The following is a 15104-nucleotide window of genomic DNA, read 5'->3' on the forward strand; positions in this document are numbered from 1 at the left end:
TCTACTGAATGCACAAGGGGTGAATTTCGGATTTAAACATTTTAGAGTTCAGATTTTCGAACATATTTAAGCGCATTGTTGGATCTGTTTGGGATTGGACACAAATGAGCGATCGTTTGTGACCAGGCCGCTTCTGAAAAAGAAGTTAATACCTCAGTGGGCTTCACCTGGTAAACTAAAAAATAGCTGACTTGTATTTGTACATTTTAAGTGATTTGTTTGCTTTTCCTATACTTTGCACTCCTATCGTGTTTATGTATTGTTTGTTGTTGTAACGCTCTGACTCCGTGCCCCTACTAGACATCTGTGAACAAGAGCTTTACAGCACATTGGATTCCTCAAGTATAAATCTACATTCTGATCCTGTTTCACGTGCTCGTTTAACGTGATAGTCTCGTGCTGGCAAAAGTGATGTCACCCGATGTCACGTGACTTCACGTTCCATGGGAAAAGAGCGGAAATGATGTCACTTCCTGTGGCGTCGTGTTTTCGGATCAACATCCGGAGTCAAATATTTATTTTCATATCAAGGCCAGATTTTAAAACGCTTCAGATTAACCCTCAAATCAGGAACACGCCCTTGATACACAGTATATGTGTGCGCACTTGTGTGTGTGTGTGTGAGAGTCTGTGTGTTTGTGCACAAGTGAACGGTAGTGTAGCGCTACAAACCTGGTGGCCCGAGTTCGATTCCCGCTCACGGCCACCACCAGTGACGATTATCTAAACCAGTCCTGGGCCTCGCCTAGGTCAATTTAGCCATAAATTAGCACCTGGTGCGGTGTCTAAAAATATCCACTGGTGGATACAAAGGCAGTGGGGCGTGGTGCTCACCACCCACCCCCCTCGTGCACCATACCGGCCTTCAAAGTTGCTCGCGAGCGCGACTATGGGGGTGAGTGTGGCGGGGTGTGGGGGGTGAGTGTGGGGGGTGACGCTCACCCAGGATCTTGCTGATGCTTGAGTTGTGCATGTCGGGAAAGGCCTGCAGGATCTTGCGCCGCTCGTCCTTGGCCCAGACCATGAACGCGTTCATCGGGCGCTTGATGTGCGGCTCTCCCGCGTGCCGGCCTCTGCCGTCACGGAACACCTTGGCGTCCCCGAACACGCCGCCGCCTGTCGCAGGGGCGAGCGGGAGACGCACGACGAATGCAATACGTGCCTGCGTGCTCGTGTGTGTCCGTCTGTCTGTCTGTATGTCAGTGTCTGTATGCGAGTCATCTCGGTCAGTCACTCCCATGGCACCCGGGTCTGTCCCGTGACCTCCTGCCAGCGAGCCTTCGACACTTCGCGTGGCCTCAAAGTGCACAGCAGAGGTCGCAACCGGGTACCCGATACCCGTACCCTACCCGATACCCGGCTACTCGTACCCGGCCGGGTACGGGTAGCCATTTGCGACCCTGGTGCGGCCGGGTACGGGTAGCCATTTGCGACCCTGGTGCGGCCGGGTACGGGTAAGGAATCAAAACCCGTTTGCGACCTCTGGTGCACAGGTGCCGTGATGACGTCACTGCCACTTAATGGCGAATGGCGGGTTCCGTTGTTGTTGTATGTCAGTGTGTGTGGGGAGCGGTAGTGTTGCGGTTCGCGTGCTGTGCTACGAACCCGGCGACTCGAGTTCGAATTCCGCTCACAGCCAACACCGGTGACGAACCGGTCATGGGCCTCGCCTAGGTCGACTCAGCCTTAAATGAATACCTGGTGTGCTGTGTACACATCAGCACTGGGGAGACAAAGGCGGCCGGGCGTGGTGTTGGCCACCCACCCCCTCCGTGGGCCGTGCCAGCCTTCATATGTGCTCGCTAACAGCACTCGCCCCAACAGTCTGCTAAGGCTATATGTGGATCTGCGCCTTGATCTCTGTATGTGTGTGCCTCCATGGGTGTGCCCGTATGTCAGTATGTGTCTGTATGTATGTCAGTGTGTGACTCTATGCGTGTGTATGTGGGGAGCGGTAGTGCAGTGGTTAGCATGCCCCGCTAGGCCTAGGTGTGTGCATTGTACCACCGAACATTCAAAGTACGAGAGAGTTAAGATAACCGTGCATTTACCATCCATCTCCTCGCTGGATGCCCGCTCCACTCCACCGAGGCTCGACTTCCCATCATCCCTTGCCTCTCCCATCATCCTTTGCATGAGGCTCTCCAGAGCAAGCTTCTCCTGCAATGCATAATAAGAAAGGTGGCACCATTGTCACACCGAGCAAAAGTCATGTACTCGTCACTGCTGGACCAGGGTCCGTTTCTGAGAACTGTCAAGATCAGTGCTCTTGGAGACGGTGGTACAGACAGAGTTTGGGATAATATAGTCTGTACTTTTAGGTTTTTTCGGTAAAGTCACGTAGGTAAAAAAAATTATAATAAAAAAATGAAAAATAAAATAAATCACGACGTTTCGGAGGCAACACAAGTCTCCGTCTTCAGGTGGGACCGTCACAGCTAAATTGACTGTATTACTTGATACAGTAACGTGATTTAATTTAGTTATTTTTCATTCGTTATTATTTTATTATTATTTTACCTACGTGACTTTACCGAAAAAACCTAAGAGTATGAATCCTTGCAGTCACGAAAGCTTCAAATCTAGAATAATAGAATCTGTCCCTACTGTATGGGATAGAGTGTTTCCCCCTCACATGTGTTGGGTTTTCTCCGAGTGCTCTGGTTGCAGCCCACTTGGCTAAAAACATCTGAATAATTCGAGAATTTTCAGAGCTTGGACAATCGTTGGTAGTGCCGGCTCACTACCGTTTCACTTGCAAACTGTGTCAAGCAGCTTTAGCACAGCAAGCTCCAGGGAGTCTAAATTAAATTCAGCAAGTCAGAATAACCGTGTCACCTTACCCGGCTTCATTAAATCGGAGTCATGATCTCATAGGAACAACCAAAGCTATAAAACCACCAACCAAATCTCTTACAAATTCATGCGTTATAATTTTATTCTAATTTATTCAAGCCATTGATGAATAAAATATGCACGATTCTATCAAGAATCTGTGAGCCTACTAGTTATGGTTCTAAGGTGTGCCAGTGGTGAAAATTCCTCATTCTCATGGCGGGGGGCGAGTCTGTCCATAGGTCAACCATTGTTTACTACCCCACAAAGTGGCCGCTCATTTTGCCGCTCGCCGAACCATTGAGCCAGATGCTCCCCTCGGGTGTGGGGCCTTACCGTGACACACCGGCCGCTGTTGATGAGTGCAGCAGCAACTTTCCCATCATGCCTCGCTGCACGCTCCTGCTTTACCTCTGGGGCCCGGTGCTGAGTCTGGGCCGTGAGGCCTTGATGCAGCATTCCTGCGCAGGGCGCGACACGCACACACACACACACGTGCACGCGCACACACACGACACGTACAACCACACATACACACACACACGCGACACATAAAACAACACGCACACACACGCACGCACACACGACACGTACAACCGGAGAAAAATCCACGCGATCACAGGGAGAACATGCAAACTTCACATATACAGCAGGTGTCACGGTTGGGATCGAACCCAGGACCTCCTGTATACCAGGCAAGGTAGTTAACATCTCGCTATCGTGGCGAGATGCTTTTGTTTAACCACATCAAAATTTAAGAGACCGAGATAACAACAAAATACCGCTCAACCGGGGACAAAAACAACAGACTTTCACAAAAGCGTTGGTTCTCGGTGACACAGGGATTGACTCTCCGGAGCAGTGTTCTTCACTAATTTTCAGAGTGGGGTGGGCACTTTTGCTGATAAGACGTCATCAGTGTGAGGGCCTTGATTTGGAGCGTTCGTGAATGCAGGAATTACTCTTTGGTTCTTTCGGTAAAGTCACGTAGAAAGAAACAAAAAATGTTTTTCCTCGTGACTTTACCGAAAGAACCAAAGAGTGTGAGGGCCGCCACACATTTGAAATCACTTGGGTTTTGTGACAGCAACACGAAGACAATCTCATGGGGGTGTTTTCACTATTTCTGTATTGTCGGGGGCCGCACTAAAGGCCACCAGGGGCCGCCAGTGGCCTGCAGTGTCCTGCAATTAAGAACACTGCCCTCAGAAGCCATGGGGGGGGGGGGGCCTGCCCCCAGAAGCCATGGGGGAGGGGGCCTGCCCCCAGAAGCCATGGGGGGGGCCTGCCCCCAGAAGCCATGGGGGGGGCCGGCCCCCAGAAGCCATGGGGGGCCTGCCCCCAGAAGCCATGGGGGGGGGGCCTGCCCCCAGAAGCCATGGGGGGCCTGCCCCCAGAAGCCATGGGGGGGGGCCTGCCCCCAGAAGCCATGGGGGGGGGGCCTGCCCCCAGAAGCCATGGGGGGTGCCTGCCCCCAGAAGCCATGGGGGGGGCCTGCCCCCAGAAGCCATGGGGGGCCTGCCCCCAGAAGCCATGGGGGGGGGCCTGCCCCCAGAAGCCATGGGGGGCCTGCCCCCAGAAGCCATGGGGGGGGCCTGCCCCCAGAAGCCATGGGGGGGGGCCTGCCCCCAGAAGCCATGGGGGGGGCCTGCCCCCAGAAGCCATGGGGGGGGGGGGGCCTGCCCCCAGAAGCCATGGGGGGTCTGCCCCAGCCGAAGCGGGGACGACGTTTGAGGGCTCCCTCCCCCTGCGGGTTTGTGGGTTTCTCACCGAAGGCGGCCATGTTGTTGCTGGCGCCGCTCGCTTTCCCCAGCACGGCGTGCAGCAGCGGCAGCATGGAGGAGGAGGGGGGCGGCCCCCCCCCCCAGCCCCCCGCCCAGCCCCTCCAGCATCGAGGAGGCCGCCGAGTGAGCGCGCGATGACAGGTTCAACGGCTGCGGGGCCTCCTTGCACACAGGAGAGCGACACTCGGGGTAAATGCGCAGCCCTGCCATTGCTCGGCTCGCACCACTGCTGACGGGAGGGGGCCTCCTTCACTCGAGGGTTCTTTGACCTACTCTTCCACGCTGGCCAGACAATCTTGTAAGTGGTGGTGAGCACGTAGGATTTACTCCACCGCCACCACCACCGCACGTGACCTGTCGATCGATGTAGTGTGGTTGTTTGTGCGTATGTACGTTGATCTTGGTGGGTGGGGTGGCTGGGTGCGTGGGGTGGCTGGGTGGGTGGGGTGGGTGGGGTGGCTGGGTGGGTGGGGTGGCTGGGTGGGTGGGGTGGCTGGGATGGGGTGGCTCTTGGGTGGCTGGGTGGGTGGGGTGGGCGGGTGGGGTGGCTGGGTGGGTGGGGTGGGCGGGTGGGGTGGCTGGGTGGGTGGGGTGGCTGGGTGGGGTGGCTGGGTGGGGTGGGGTGGCTGAGTGGGGTGGCTGGGTAGGGTGGCTGGGCCGGTGGGGTGGCTGGGTGGGGTGGCTGGGTGGCTGGGGTGGCTGGCTGGGCGGCTGGGTTGGTGGCTGGGTAGGGTGGCTGGGTGGGGTGGCTGGGTGGGTGGGGTGGCTGGCTGGGTGGGGTGGCTGGGTGGGGTGGCTGGGTGGGTGGGGTGGCTTGCTGGGTGGGGTGGCTGGGTGGGGTGGCTGGGTGGGTGGGGTGGCTGGCTGGGTGGGGTGGCTGGGTGGGGTGGCTGGGTGGGTGGGTCTTGTTTGCTGCGAGAGCAACTCCGTTACCTTGCAAGCGCTCGTCGGGCTCTTGTCTCTGTCCCGGTCTCCCCCAGCCGGCGCCGGCGGCAGCGACACAGAGTGGCACTGCGCGGGCGACTGCATCGCGGCCAGGTGAGCGGCGTAAATCTAGCGGGGAAACATGAAATCCGTAAAAAAAAAATCATACGTAAAATCAATGAACACCCAATCAAGGCCCACCCAATCAAACCATTTGGGAAGACCTCCACGACAATCAATGGTCAAGACTCATAACGGAGTGGCAGCCACAAGGGGTGGAACATATGCGACACTTCTTTTGCACCGTACGTAGACAACCGCGCTAATCGGAGGTGCGGGAGGGGAAGGAACGTCAGAGGTGAGCGCAGCATGGTAACGGCACAGCGGTTGAAACGGATATGTGGACGTGCCGGTATTAAACCTGTTCGTCCTGAAGCCCATGTTCACTGACACACACGTACACTGATACTCACTCGCACATAAAAACAAATATGTCCCGTGTAGCCGACAGGCTGTTTGGGGCAAGTGCTGTTAGCGGGCACCTATGAAGGCTGGCACGGCACACTAGGGCGTTGCTGGCCAACATCGCGCGCCTTTGTCTCCCCCAGTGCCGATGTACTCGTTTAAGGCTGAGTCGACCTAGGCGAGGCCCAGGACGGCTTCAAATAACAGCCACTGTTATTCGTCGTGAGCGGGAATCGAACCGCGGGGTCGCCGAGTTCGAAGCACAGTGCCCTAACTGCAAAGCTATTGCTCCCCGCACACACGCACACACACGCACACACACGCACACACAGGCAACACACTCTTATTCAGGCATGAAACCGTCAAACTCGCAGGCTGTGGCATGGATACCGTGCACGATCAATTACGCCTGTGGGCTAATGATGTGTTACTACACCACATCCTATACTCGCGAGGGGTGAGGAGCCCCCCATACCTATACGGTTGAGAAACCTTGTCGAAAAACAGGTGAACTTCTCCACAAATCTGTCTGTTGCCTGAAGAAGCTAGTTGCAATTACTGGCGAAACGTCGTACTCAGACTGTAAATGTTGTGGCTTGGCTCTCCAACACACCGGTGTGCTGTACTAGTGACGAATTGGCCACATTCTGTTTACGTGACAAACCTTACTAGTTGGCTGTGTCGGGTTTTTAAACGACACATTTATACGTTTACGCGATCTAACCCCAACAAAAACTGTATCACGGAAGGTTGAGTAACACCGCTGGGGCAGCTGCCCACATTGAACCCGGGGTCATGAGCAGCTCTCGCCCCTCGGCGTTATAACCACACGAGCACCTCCGACGTGCACGGCTGGCTACGCACGGCGCTCCAATTCCCTTCGAGAAAGTCAACTGACTCCAGGGTAGCGGCAACCGGTGGCATTAAATCGGGGCCTCTCCCCTGCACTGGCATCTCTCAGCAACAACAACAACAACAACATGATTGTCATCGTGCTGAAAGTGAACAAATAAATAGCAAGATGCAAGGTCAAAGGCGGAGTTTGACTTCTATATTTGGAAAGGGGGGGCAGTGTTCGCTTTGTCCCTCAATGTAAAAATGTTTATTGCAGTGGTTCTTAACCTTTGCTGCAGCCTTGCACCCCTTTTTTTCTCAATCGTAAAAACAATGTATGGAATGTTAATAAATACGTAGAGTTTGATGAAACCAAGAAAGTTGGTACTTACTTACTTTGTAAAGTCACGTAGAACAATTATTTTTTTACAAAAAAGGACGTTTTTTTTCTCCTTCCTGATGACGATTGCTTGTGTTGCGATCGAAACGTCGTAGTTTTTTGTAAAAAAAAAAGTTGTTCTACGTGACTTTACCGAAAGACATGCCCGTGCTTAATTAGCGTTTTCGATTATTTACCTTCGAACAAAAATCTGCCCGTGTCTCGTTTACCCCACCCCTCCCCCCCCAGATAGGGCATCACGCACCCCCAGGTTAACAAGAACCACTGGTGCTTTATTGTTAACTCCTGGAAGTAAATAAATAAAGGTGCCCATTTATGGCGGCACGCATGGCCTTGCCTGCCAGAGGCGGCCCAAACCCCAAGCGAACGGCAGCAGCTGAACGGCAGCAGTCGTAAAATTCGGGGGGGGGGGGGGAGTTTATTTTTGCCAATCTTTTGCAGGCCTCATCACCCCCCTCCCCCACCTCGTCCCACCCACCACCTTGCCCGTCACTTTCGCCCCGATAAGTTTTAGCAAACAATGCTCAGGAGGAAATTTCCCAGTGCTTGGCGTGCGCGTGAACGCCGGGGCTAATTTTGTGTGCACGTAGGTCAGAGGTCCAGGAACTTTCGCACACGTGGAAGGCGGCCACGGGGAAAGTCGTTAGCTTTGGGAAATCGGGACAATTGAGCTGTTAGTCGTAGATAGAGCTCGCCGGTTCGCTTGTTACCGCCGCTGGAAAGTCGTAACGATGATGAAGCGACAAAAAAAAGGGGCGACACAAATGCACGCCGCGGCCAAATTCACAGACGGGGGAAGCTGCTGCTTGGGTGCAACAAAACACGGGTTTGCTACCGAGCCACTATTCCAAGGTTCAATTCCTACTCCTGCTAAATGTACTTTTTTCTCTCTTCTTCATATCAGTAGCCCCTTTTCCACGTGAACGAAACTAGGACGCTTCATTGCAATACTTGACGAGAAAATGCATTTCGTAACAATGACGGAACATCGCTGGGGGAGGTTACGATTCACAGCATTTTTGACAAAGGACATGAATGGTCTCCTGTGCATGCATGCACCACCGTATGTTGATTGAACCCACGACCTCCTGTATACCAGGCGAGGTCGTTAGCATCTCACCACGATCATACATGGCAAACCGGCAGCATTCGCTTTAGTAAGCCTGCTGATGAGACCCAGAAGGTCAAAGCCGATCGAGAGTTTGCGGACTGGCAGTGGTGAGACAGCGCAAGACAGAGCGACAACGTGTGTAGCGGTTTCGTCCTTATTAGGACTCATCGGTACAACGGCAACGGTCATTTGAATCGGCAAATAACAGATTAGATGTGTACATGTACAGTGCACTTCTTTCGCCCCGTACGTAGCCAACCGTGATAAATCAGGAGGTGCGGCACAAACTCGGGGTTGGAGTAACTCGGCTTAATAATTATCCAAGAAAGCCTCATCGCTTCTTGCGACACGTGTTCATGGGGTCCCTTCCACATTGGAATGCCTGGAACCAATTCGATACGAATGAGAGATTTGGCTCCATGGGGGGGGGGGGGGGGTGTGGAGATCAGAAAATCTGGAGAACGAGCCTTTTGCCCATCCAAGGATGGGTGAATCTGAAACTTGCAAGCGAAAAGCAGACCGCGATGTGATATCCACTGCATCAATGCGTGTGCAATTTGTAATGGCGCGGTGACACAGACCTATTTCATTTCAAGGTGATAATCCCTTGTTCATTGCGACGTCCTTTTTACTTTGATGTCTCAACAGCGTTAGCACCACACCATCCCCCGGCTACTACCTCGCAGTGCACACGCCTACAACACCTGGCAAGCCCCGGTGGTGGTGGTCACGTGTCCACGTTAGTAGCCGGCCTCAACTCTGCTCAGCTCGTAAGACTGGATGAGTTTGAGAACGACAAAAAAATAATCGATGGATTGGTGGAGCGTCACTCGACCGGCAAACATTGATGCGTTGACACTAACCTGCAGGTGTAGCGGAGAGAGGGCAGGGGTAGCAGCATGCCCCAGCGTTGACGGTAGCAGAGGCAGGGAGTACTGTTCAACTGCACGTGTTGTGCACGTGTGTGTTCGCATGTACACACGTGCATGGGTGAGTATGCAGTGCGTATGTGCGCATGTGTGCGTGTGTGTGCACATAAGTGTGTGTGCGTGTATGGTAGGATACATGCACGTGTATATGTATGTATGCATGAGCAAGAATGTATGTGTACGTTTGTGTGCGCGCATGTATGTATGCATGCACGTATGTGAGATAGTGTGGCACGAGCGTGCGTGCACGCATGTGTGCAAGTTAGCGCGTGTGTGCGTTTCGGCGTACGTGTATGTGCGCGGGTGCACGCACAATCGAGTGACGCACGTGTTTGCATGTTTGATGCAATAGTGCGCGTGCGTGCAAGTATGTACGTGTTCGACGAGCACGTGTGTGTGTGTGCGTGCGCATGTTTGTATATATGTCAGCCGGTTGTGGACCACAGAAATAACAAACACAGGTAAAAGGAAGGGATTAGGTGAAGCGACTGCGATAGGAACGCGTCTCCAACCGCACACACACACACACACCACGACTCCTCTCTCACACACTTCGAAAAAACACAGCCCGCCCGCAATACTACGCAACGGAAACATCTCTCCTTAAGCTGTACATTCCGCCTAAAGTACACAACCTCGCGGTGGTGGAGCATTTCGGGTAATGCTCACTTAAATAAATCACCGAATACATTAAAGAGTCAGGCCTACTGGGCCTCCATGATGAACGCTAACCCTGAGCTCGGCCGTACTGCGGTGGCAAGATGTTAACTCCCTCGCCTGGTATACAGGAGGTTGTGGATTCGATACCGACGCTGGCATCTGTATATTTGGAGTTTGCATGTTCTCCCCTTGGTCGCGTGGGTTTTTCTCCGGGTCTTTCGGTTTTTCCCTCCACATTTAGAATCAACGTGCGTTGAGCCTATACATTTCCACGTGATCAGCTACCTCGTTGAGCTATCATTTGTGGACAGGTCGCTTCTGAAAAAACAGCTACATCGCTTGGTGGACTTTACCTGGTAAAAATAAAAATCGTGCAGTAGTAAAAAAGTTTAAATCAATCACTCTCTCGATTATCACTTTCATTATTCAACTAAATCTGATAAGATGATAACCTGTTGGAAAAAAAAAGTATCTCGTGTGCCGCTGGACGGGCGGTCATTATCAGTCACGCTGGGCGTGGCTAGTTATACGGTTGGGGGTTTCCTGCCTTTGGGAGGGAGGACGTTGAGGCTGCCACCATTATCTACAGGGGCTCGATCAACTGACCTCACTGACTGATCGTCCCAGCGCTCGTTTAAACACGCAAGCTCTGGATCGGTTTTTGCCCATCCGAGGTTCGTCAGCAGGGTCGTAGGCACCTCACCCCCAATTGTTTCGGGGTTCGGAATCGCCTCAAGCGTATTAGCGCGGCAAAAGCTGAAGGCTGCTGGTGTATTCAGCAATAGCAGTGGTTTGAGAATGTGAGAATGCCTGCAGTCGATGACGTCGATGCAAACGAAGTGACATCGTCCAATGATGACGACGACTATGACGAACGGCCAACTGCTTCGTGTCGACGTGACCCTGACCCCCTGAAAATAGCGGGGGGATTAGCTCAGCAGCTTTGTCCAGTTCGATTAAAAGTCCATCCTGCAAGGAAGGAGGTCGTCTGCAGGCAGGCCCCAGATGGATCGTTTACAGTCCCCGTGGGAGCCGACGCTCAACGCACACTCAACGCCGACCTCCCGACCAGCGCTAAAATAACACCGGAGTGTACAAAGTGACTGCTTCGTTTTTAGCTCTGTACTCATCACTCGAATCTGCTCGCAGTCTTCACCGCCGCTACCAGACGTCGATTGAGCAATCGCTGCAGCCCGTGGGCTGCAGCAGTTTTTGTTTTATAGTATCCAGATAATCTACAAAAACCCGGAGGACCAGGAGAAAAATCCACGCGACCAAGGGGAGAGACGCATACAATCTCCAAATATGCAGCAGGCGTCAGGGTCGGGATCGAACCCACGGCCTGCATACCAGGTGATCTAGTTAACATCTCCTAGCCACCGCAACTTACGCCCAATAACAGTGGCACAGCTGTCGAGTGTGCAGGCGGTGCAATTGGGACCCGGCCCCATGGGTCGGAGGCTCTGGGCTACGAAGGGGGTGGGCGGGGGGGGCATCGCATTCCTTACACCAGGGGGTCCGTGCCAACCATGCCACGCCACCACCCGGCACCCCGCCTCCTTCGTCTCAGGACAACGGCAAGAGAGCTAGGCCCAGGCTTTACTGCTTACGCGATTCTAAAGCCACCAAATTTCCCAGTTTTGTCTGGGGCAGTCCTGGTGGGATCACTAAGTCTCTGTATTTATGGGTGCCTTCCCCAAAGTAATTGCTAAATGTCCGGGATTTTCCGCATCTTCTTCTTCAATGCTCAACTCGTGCGGGTAAATGGTGGGGCTACCTGAACAGTGGGAGGGGCTACCTGAGCAGTGGGAGGGACTACCTGAGCAGTGGATGGGGCTATGCAAAAGAAGGCAGGGCTGACAGAAGGTAAGGGGCCGTCAGCTCACCACCACGTCTCCCAGTTGAGCCTCCCAGACACATTTGCAGTCGGTACACAGCCCACGTACCGGGCTTGCAGGCCAACGCGGTGGGCAGAACGAAGCCGTGCTGGGCCGCCATCGCCCTTTGATCCGGTGGGAAAATGGGAATCATCATCGGAGACAGCTGACCCTGTGAAGGTCAATGGGAACGACACACGGGTCACAAAGGTCAAGTCGAAATAAACGGGGCACAAAGGCAGCACCAACACGCACGCATACGGTAAATTGCGTGAATAAATGCGTCGGCGATGCCGCCGCTGGGGGAATTTAGAGGTCGAAGGGTCGCGGCAAAATCCTCGCGTCCCTAGGCTCGGTGCCCGCGAGGTCTCCCGTTCCGGGTGAAAAATTGATTTCTTGCGCTGTGCGTTGCGACGGTCTTGGCTCGTTCGTCAACGAAAGCACTGGCTGAAGTCCGTCTGTGAAAATGCGGATTCGTTGACGGATGGCGTTCAACTCACAGCGGCGATGTTTCAGATTAAAATTGTGGTCCGCGGTAGGCTTGGCTTCAGCTCGTCATTCCTCTCGGGGTTGACGAAGCCACTTCCAAATTCTGCGAGAAGCCTAACAGCGGTTGGTCGGTCGATTGGTTGGCTCTATGTAGAGGGACTAATGCCCGCTTCCGGATAGTGGAATATCCACCACTGGCTCGGATTCATCAGTGGGGATGCGTTGCCGTCCCAACGTTCATTTGAGCAGGGAGAGAAACTCTCCGTCCCTACTTCTGAGATTTAGTTTTGGTAATTTTTGTATCATTTCAGTATCATTCACAACTGAGATGTGGGAAACACCCCCCCCGACCCAAAGTTTCATGAAAAAGTCACAGAACAGAGTGGGGCGATGCCCCACCTAAATGCCGCTTAAATAAAATAGCGCAAAGTCAAATCTGTTGCATAGTTTTCTTGAAATTCGCAATCGATTCGGGGCAGAATTTACTCAAAATAACATAGCTTTGGGGGCGTGGCTTTGGGGGTTTTGTTGTTGTGTTTGCCGAAGCGTTTCAGCAGCCACGTCAGCTGCTTTGAGACAACATTCGAGCAGTGTAATGTGCAGTGGTCAGCGTGCTGCGCTATCAACCCAGTCGGTCACCTGAGTTTGATTCCCAGCCACGGCTAACATCAGTGGTGAGCGAAATCCGAACCGGTTTTGTCCACCCCCCCCCTGACCACCATTCCACACTGAGAGGCGCGGTGAGGCATGGTCAAACAATCCCCATAATTGATACAGCGCTGAGAGGTCTTCATCCAGCTGTGAATTGACAAAGGGCAGTAAATTATTTTTGTTTCAATTCAGGGTCAAATAACCCCCAGGACCCACACAGCGTGGGGAGGTCCTCATCCAGCAGTGGATTGGCCAAAGGGCTGCGCCACATTTTTAGGATTATGAGATGGCACTTTCTTTCCCCTGCATTTTAAGACAAAAGTTTGGGGTGCGTCTTTTTATCCGGTAGCTGTGTGGCGCGTGTGTGCGTGCGTGCGTGCGTGCAACCGGATTTGTATGGGAACATTATTGACAACGGGTACAAGCCTTGGGGTGCGTCTTACTTTGCAGAGTGTAAGTAATAATGAGGAGAATACGGTAAAGTGGGATACGAACCCAGTAGCAGACACGGTGGTTGGTTGCATATCATGAGTGATATTTTCCCCCGGTTTACAATGTAAATCAGTGTCAACCAAGCCCACGGGGAAATTTCCCGAAAGGAATTTAGCGCAACAGGCCACAGATTCTCAAGACTCGTGTCTCATCTCAATGTCTCTTCTCTTATCTAATTCATAATCTAGCTTTTGTCCACATTTCTCTCATCCCTTGTGCATATACGTTGTTGTTGACCTTCATTCACACCTTACGTAGCCAAACTAAACACAAAAAGCAGTTCTAAAGAAATTAGATTTCAATCGACATTATTTTAAAGTGTATGGCTCCAGTGGCTCCCTTCTATCGGAAGCAAGAGCGTTCCAGACGGCCACAGAAGCGCATCTGAAAGCGCGCGATGCAGTGACCGTCTTTGTTCGATGGCTAGCCAAAACACTTGAATTGGCCTAGGTTTTCAATCTAGATTTAAAAGTGCATAGCTCCAGTGGCTTAAGATTGCTCAGCCATTCTCTGGAGGGAAACTCTTTTGCACGTGAATTGCGCTCCTACAACAATTATATCAGCTGCTTGTTTACCCAGAAAAGCCACACTGAGCCTCAAGACTCTTTCAGGAGGTTCCTGCCAAAGTTTTTTGCAGTGGATGGGCTATGTTGCTGCTGTGTAATCCCAATGGAGTAATCTGCAGGCAATTGAGATGTTTGGCCAATAACAGTTACATCGATTTTTTCTTACTTTTTAGCTATTGGAGAGAAACTGGGGAAAGAAACCCCGATGTAAACCCATACAGAACACAGGGTAATCATGCAAACTGCACAAGGAAAGGCACCCAAGCGGATCTCGTCAAGGAGCATTAAACCATCACGCAAACTCCGGTCATCCTCACAGCAGCAGCGGCTTCTGGCTGGCCATCGAACAAAGACGGTCACCACATCGTGCGCTTTTGGATGTGCTTCTGCGGACGTCTGGAGCGCTCTCCCTTCCGATATTAGGAAGCCACCGGAGCGATGCACTTTTAAATCTAGATAAAAAACGAATTTCTTCAAAACAATTTTTTTAAAATTTTAGTTTGTTGTCCTTGGCTACGTACGGCGTGAAAGAAGTTCAACGTGCGTACAAGTCAGGGAATCTAATCCAGGCCCCGTCTTGCTCCAAGGCACGCCCACACTGCCGCCCTGTATCTGACTGCTCCGTGCCTCACCGTCTGTAGGGGGCTCCAAAAGAGGCGAAATGCCTACATCTGGGAATGCGGATGGGCCGCCTAGAGCGGCCCTCGTTCATCGGATCAAGGCCTGCGAGGGCATCCGGGGCCTTTCTCCTTGGGCTTCGAAAGCCTTCCAAGAAGTTCTCAAACAGGAGAGCAGAATAATTGATGAGAACAACAACAAAAGGAAGCTATTCATCTTTTGTTCTACGTTTACACCAATTCCAATTGTGACAATAATTTTCCACATTCATACTTTAGGTTTTTTGTGGGTTGGATCGCGTAAATATAAATTTGTTGTTAAACCCGCCACCACCCCGCACAGCCAATTAGTAAGGTTTGTCACGTAAACAGAACGTGCCAATTCGTTACTAGTACAGCACACTGGTGTGTTGGAAAGCAAATCCACAACATTTACAATCTGAGTACGACGTTTCGCCAGTAATTACAAT

The 15104-nt window shown here is 52.5% G+C and overlaps 1 protein-coding gene across 3 annotated transcripts in view; it reads right to left on the reverse strand.

Moving 5' to 3' along the window:
- Positions 1-2053: 2053 nt before the first annotated feature.
- Positions 2054-15104, reverse strand: part of LOC144728040 (uncharacterized) — a 147518-nt gene continuing 134467 nt past the window's right edge. For 2 of the 3 annotated variants that reach the window (XM_078607260.1, XM_078607261.1), the window contains 7 exons: positions 12948-13106; positions 11889-11991; positions 9217-9296; positions 5553-5672; positions 4606-4781; positions 3172-3296; positions 2054-2160 (listed from right to left, as the gene is read on the reverse strand). In XM_078607260.1, coding sequence (XP_078463386.1) covers positions 3218-3296; positions 4606-4781; positions 5553-5672; positions 9217-9296; positions 11889-11991; positions 12948-13106 — 717 coding nt within the window. In that variant the 3' untranslated portion in view covers positions 2054-2160; positions 3172-3217. The remainder of the gene's footprint in view (positions 2161-3171; positions 3297-4605; positions 4782-5552; positions 5673-9216; positions 9297-11888; positions 11992-12947; positions 13107-15104) is intronic. The other variant, XM_078607262.1, reaches the window with a different exon arrangement.

The sequence above is a fragment of the Lampetra planeri genome, chromosome 27 (assembly GCF_965212315.1).
Source record: "Lampetra planeri chromosome 27, kcLamPlan1.2.h2, whole genome shotgun sequence".
Lineage (NCBI taxonomy): Eukaryota > Metazoa > Chordata > Hyperoartia > Petromyzontiformes > Petromyzontidae > Lampetra > Lampetra planeri.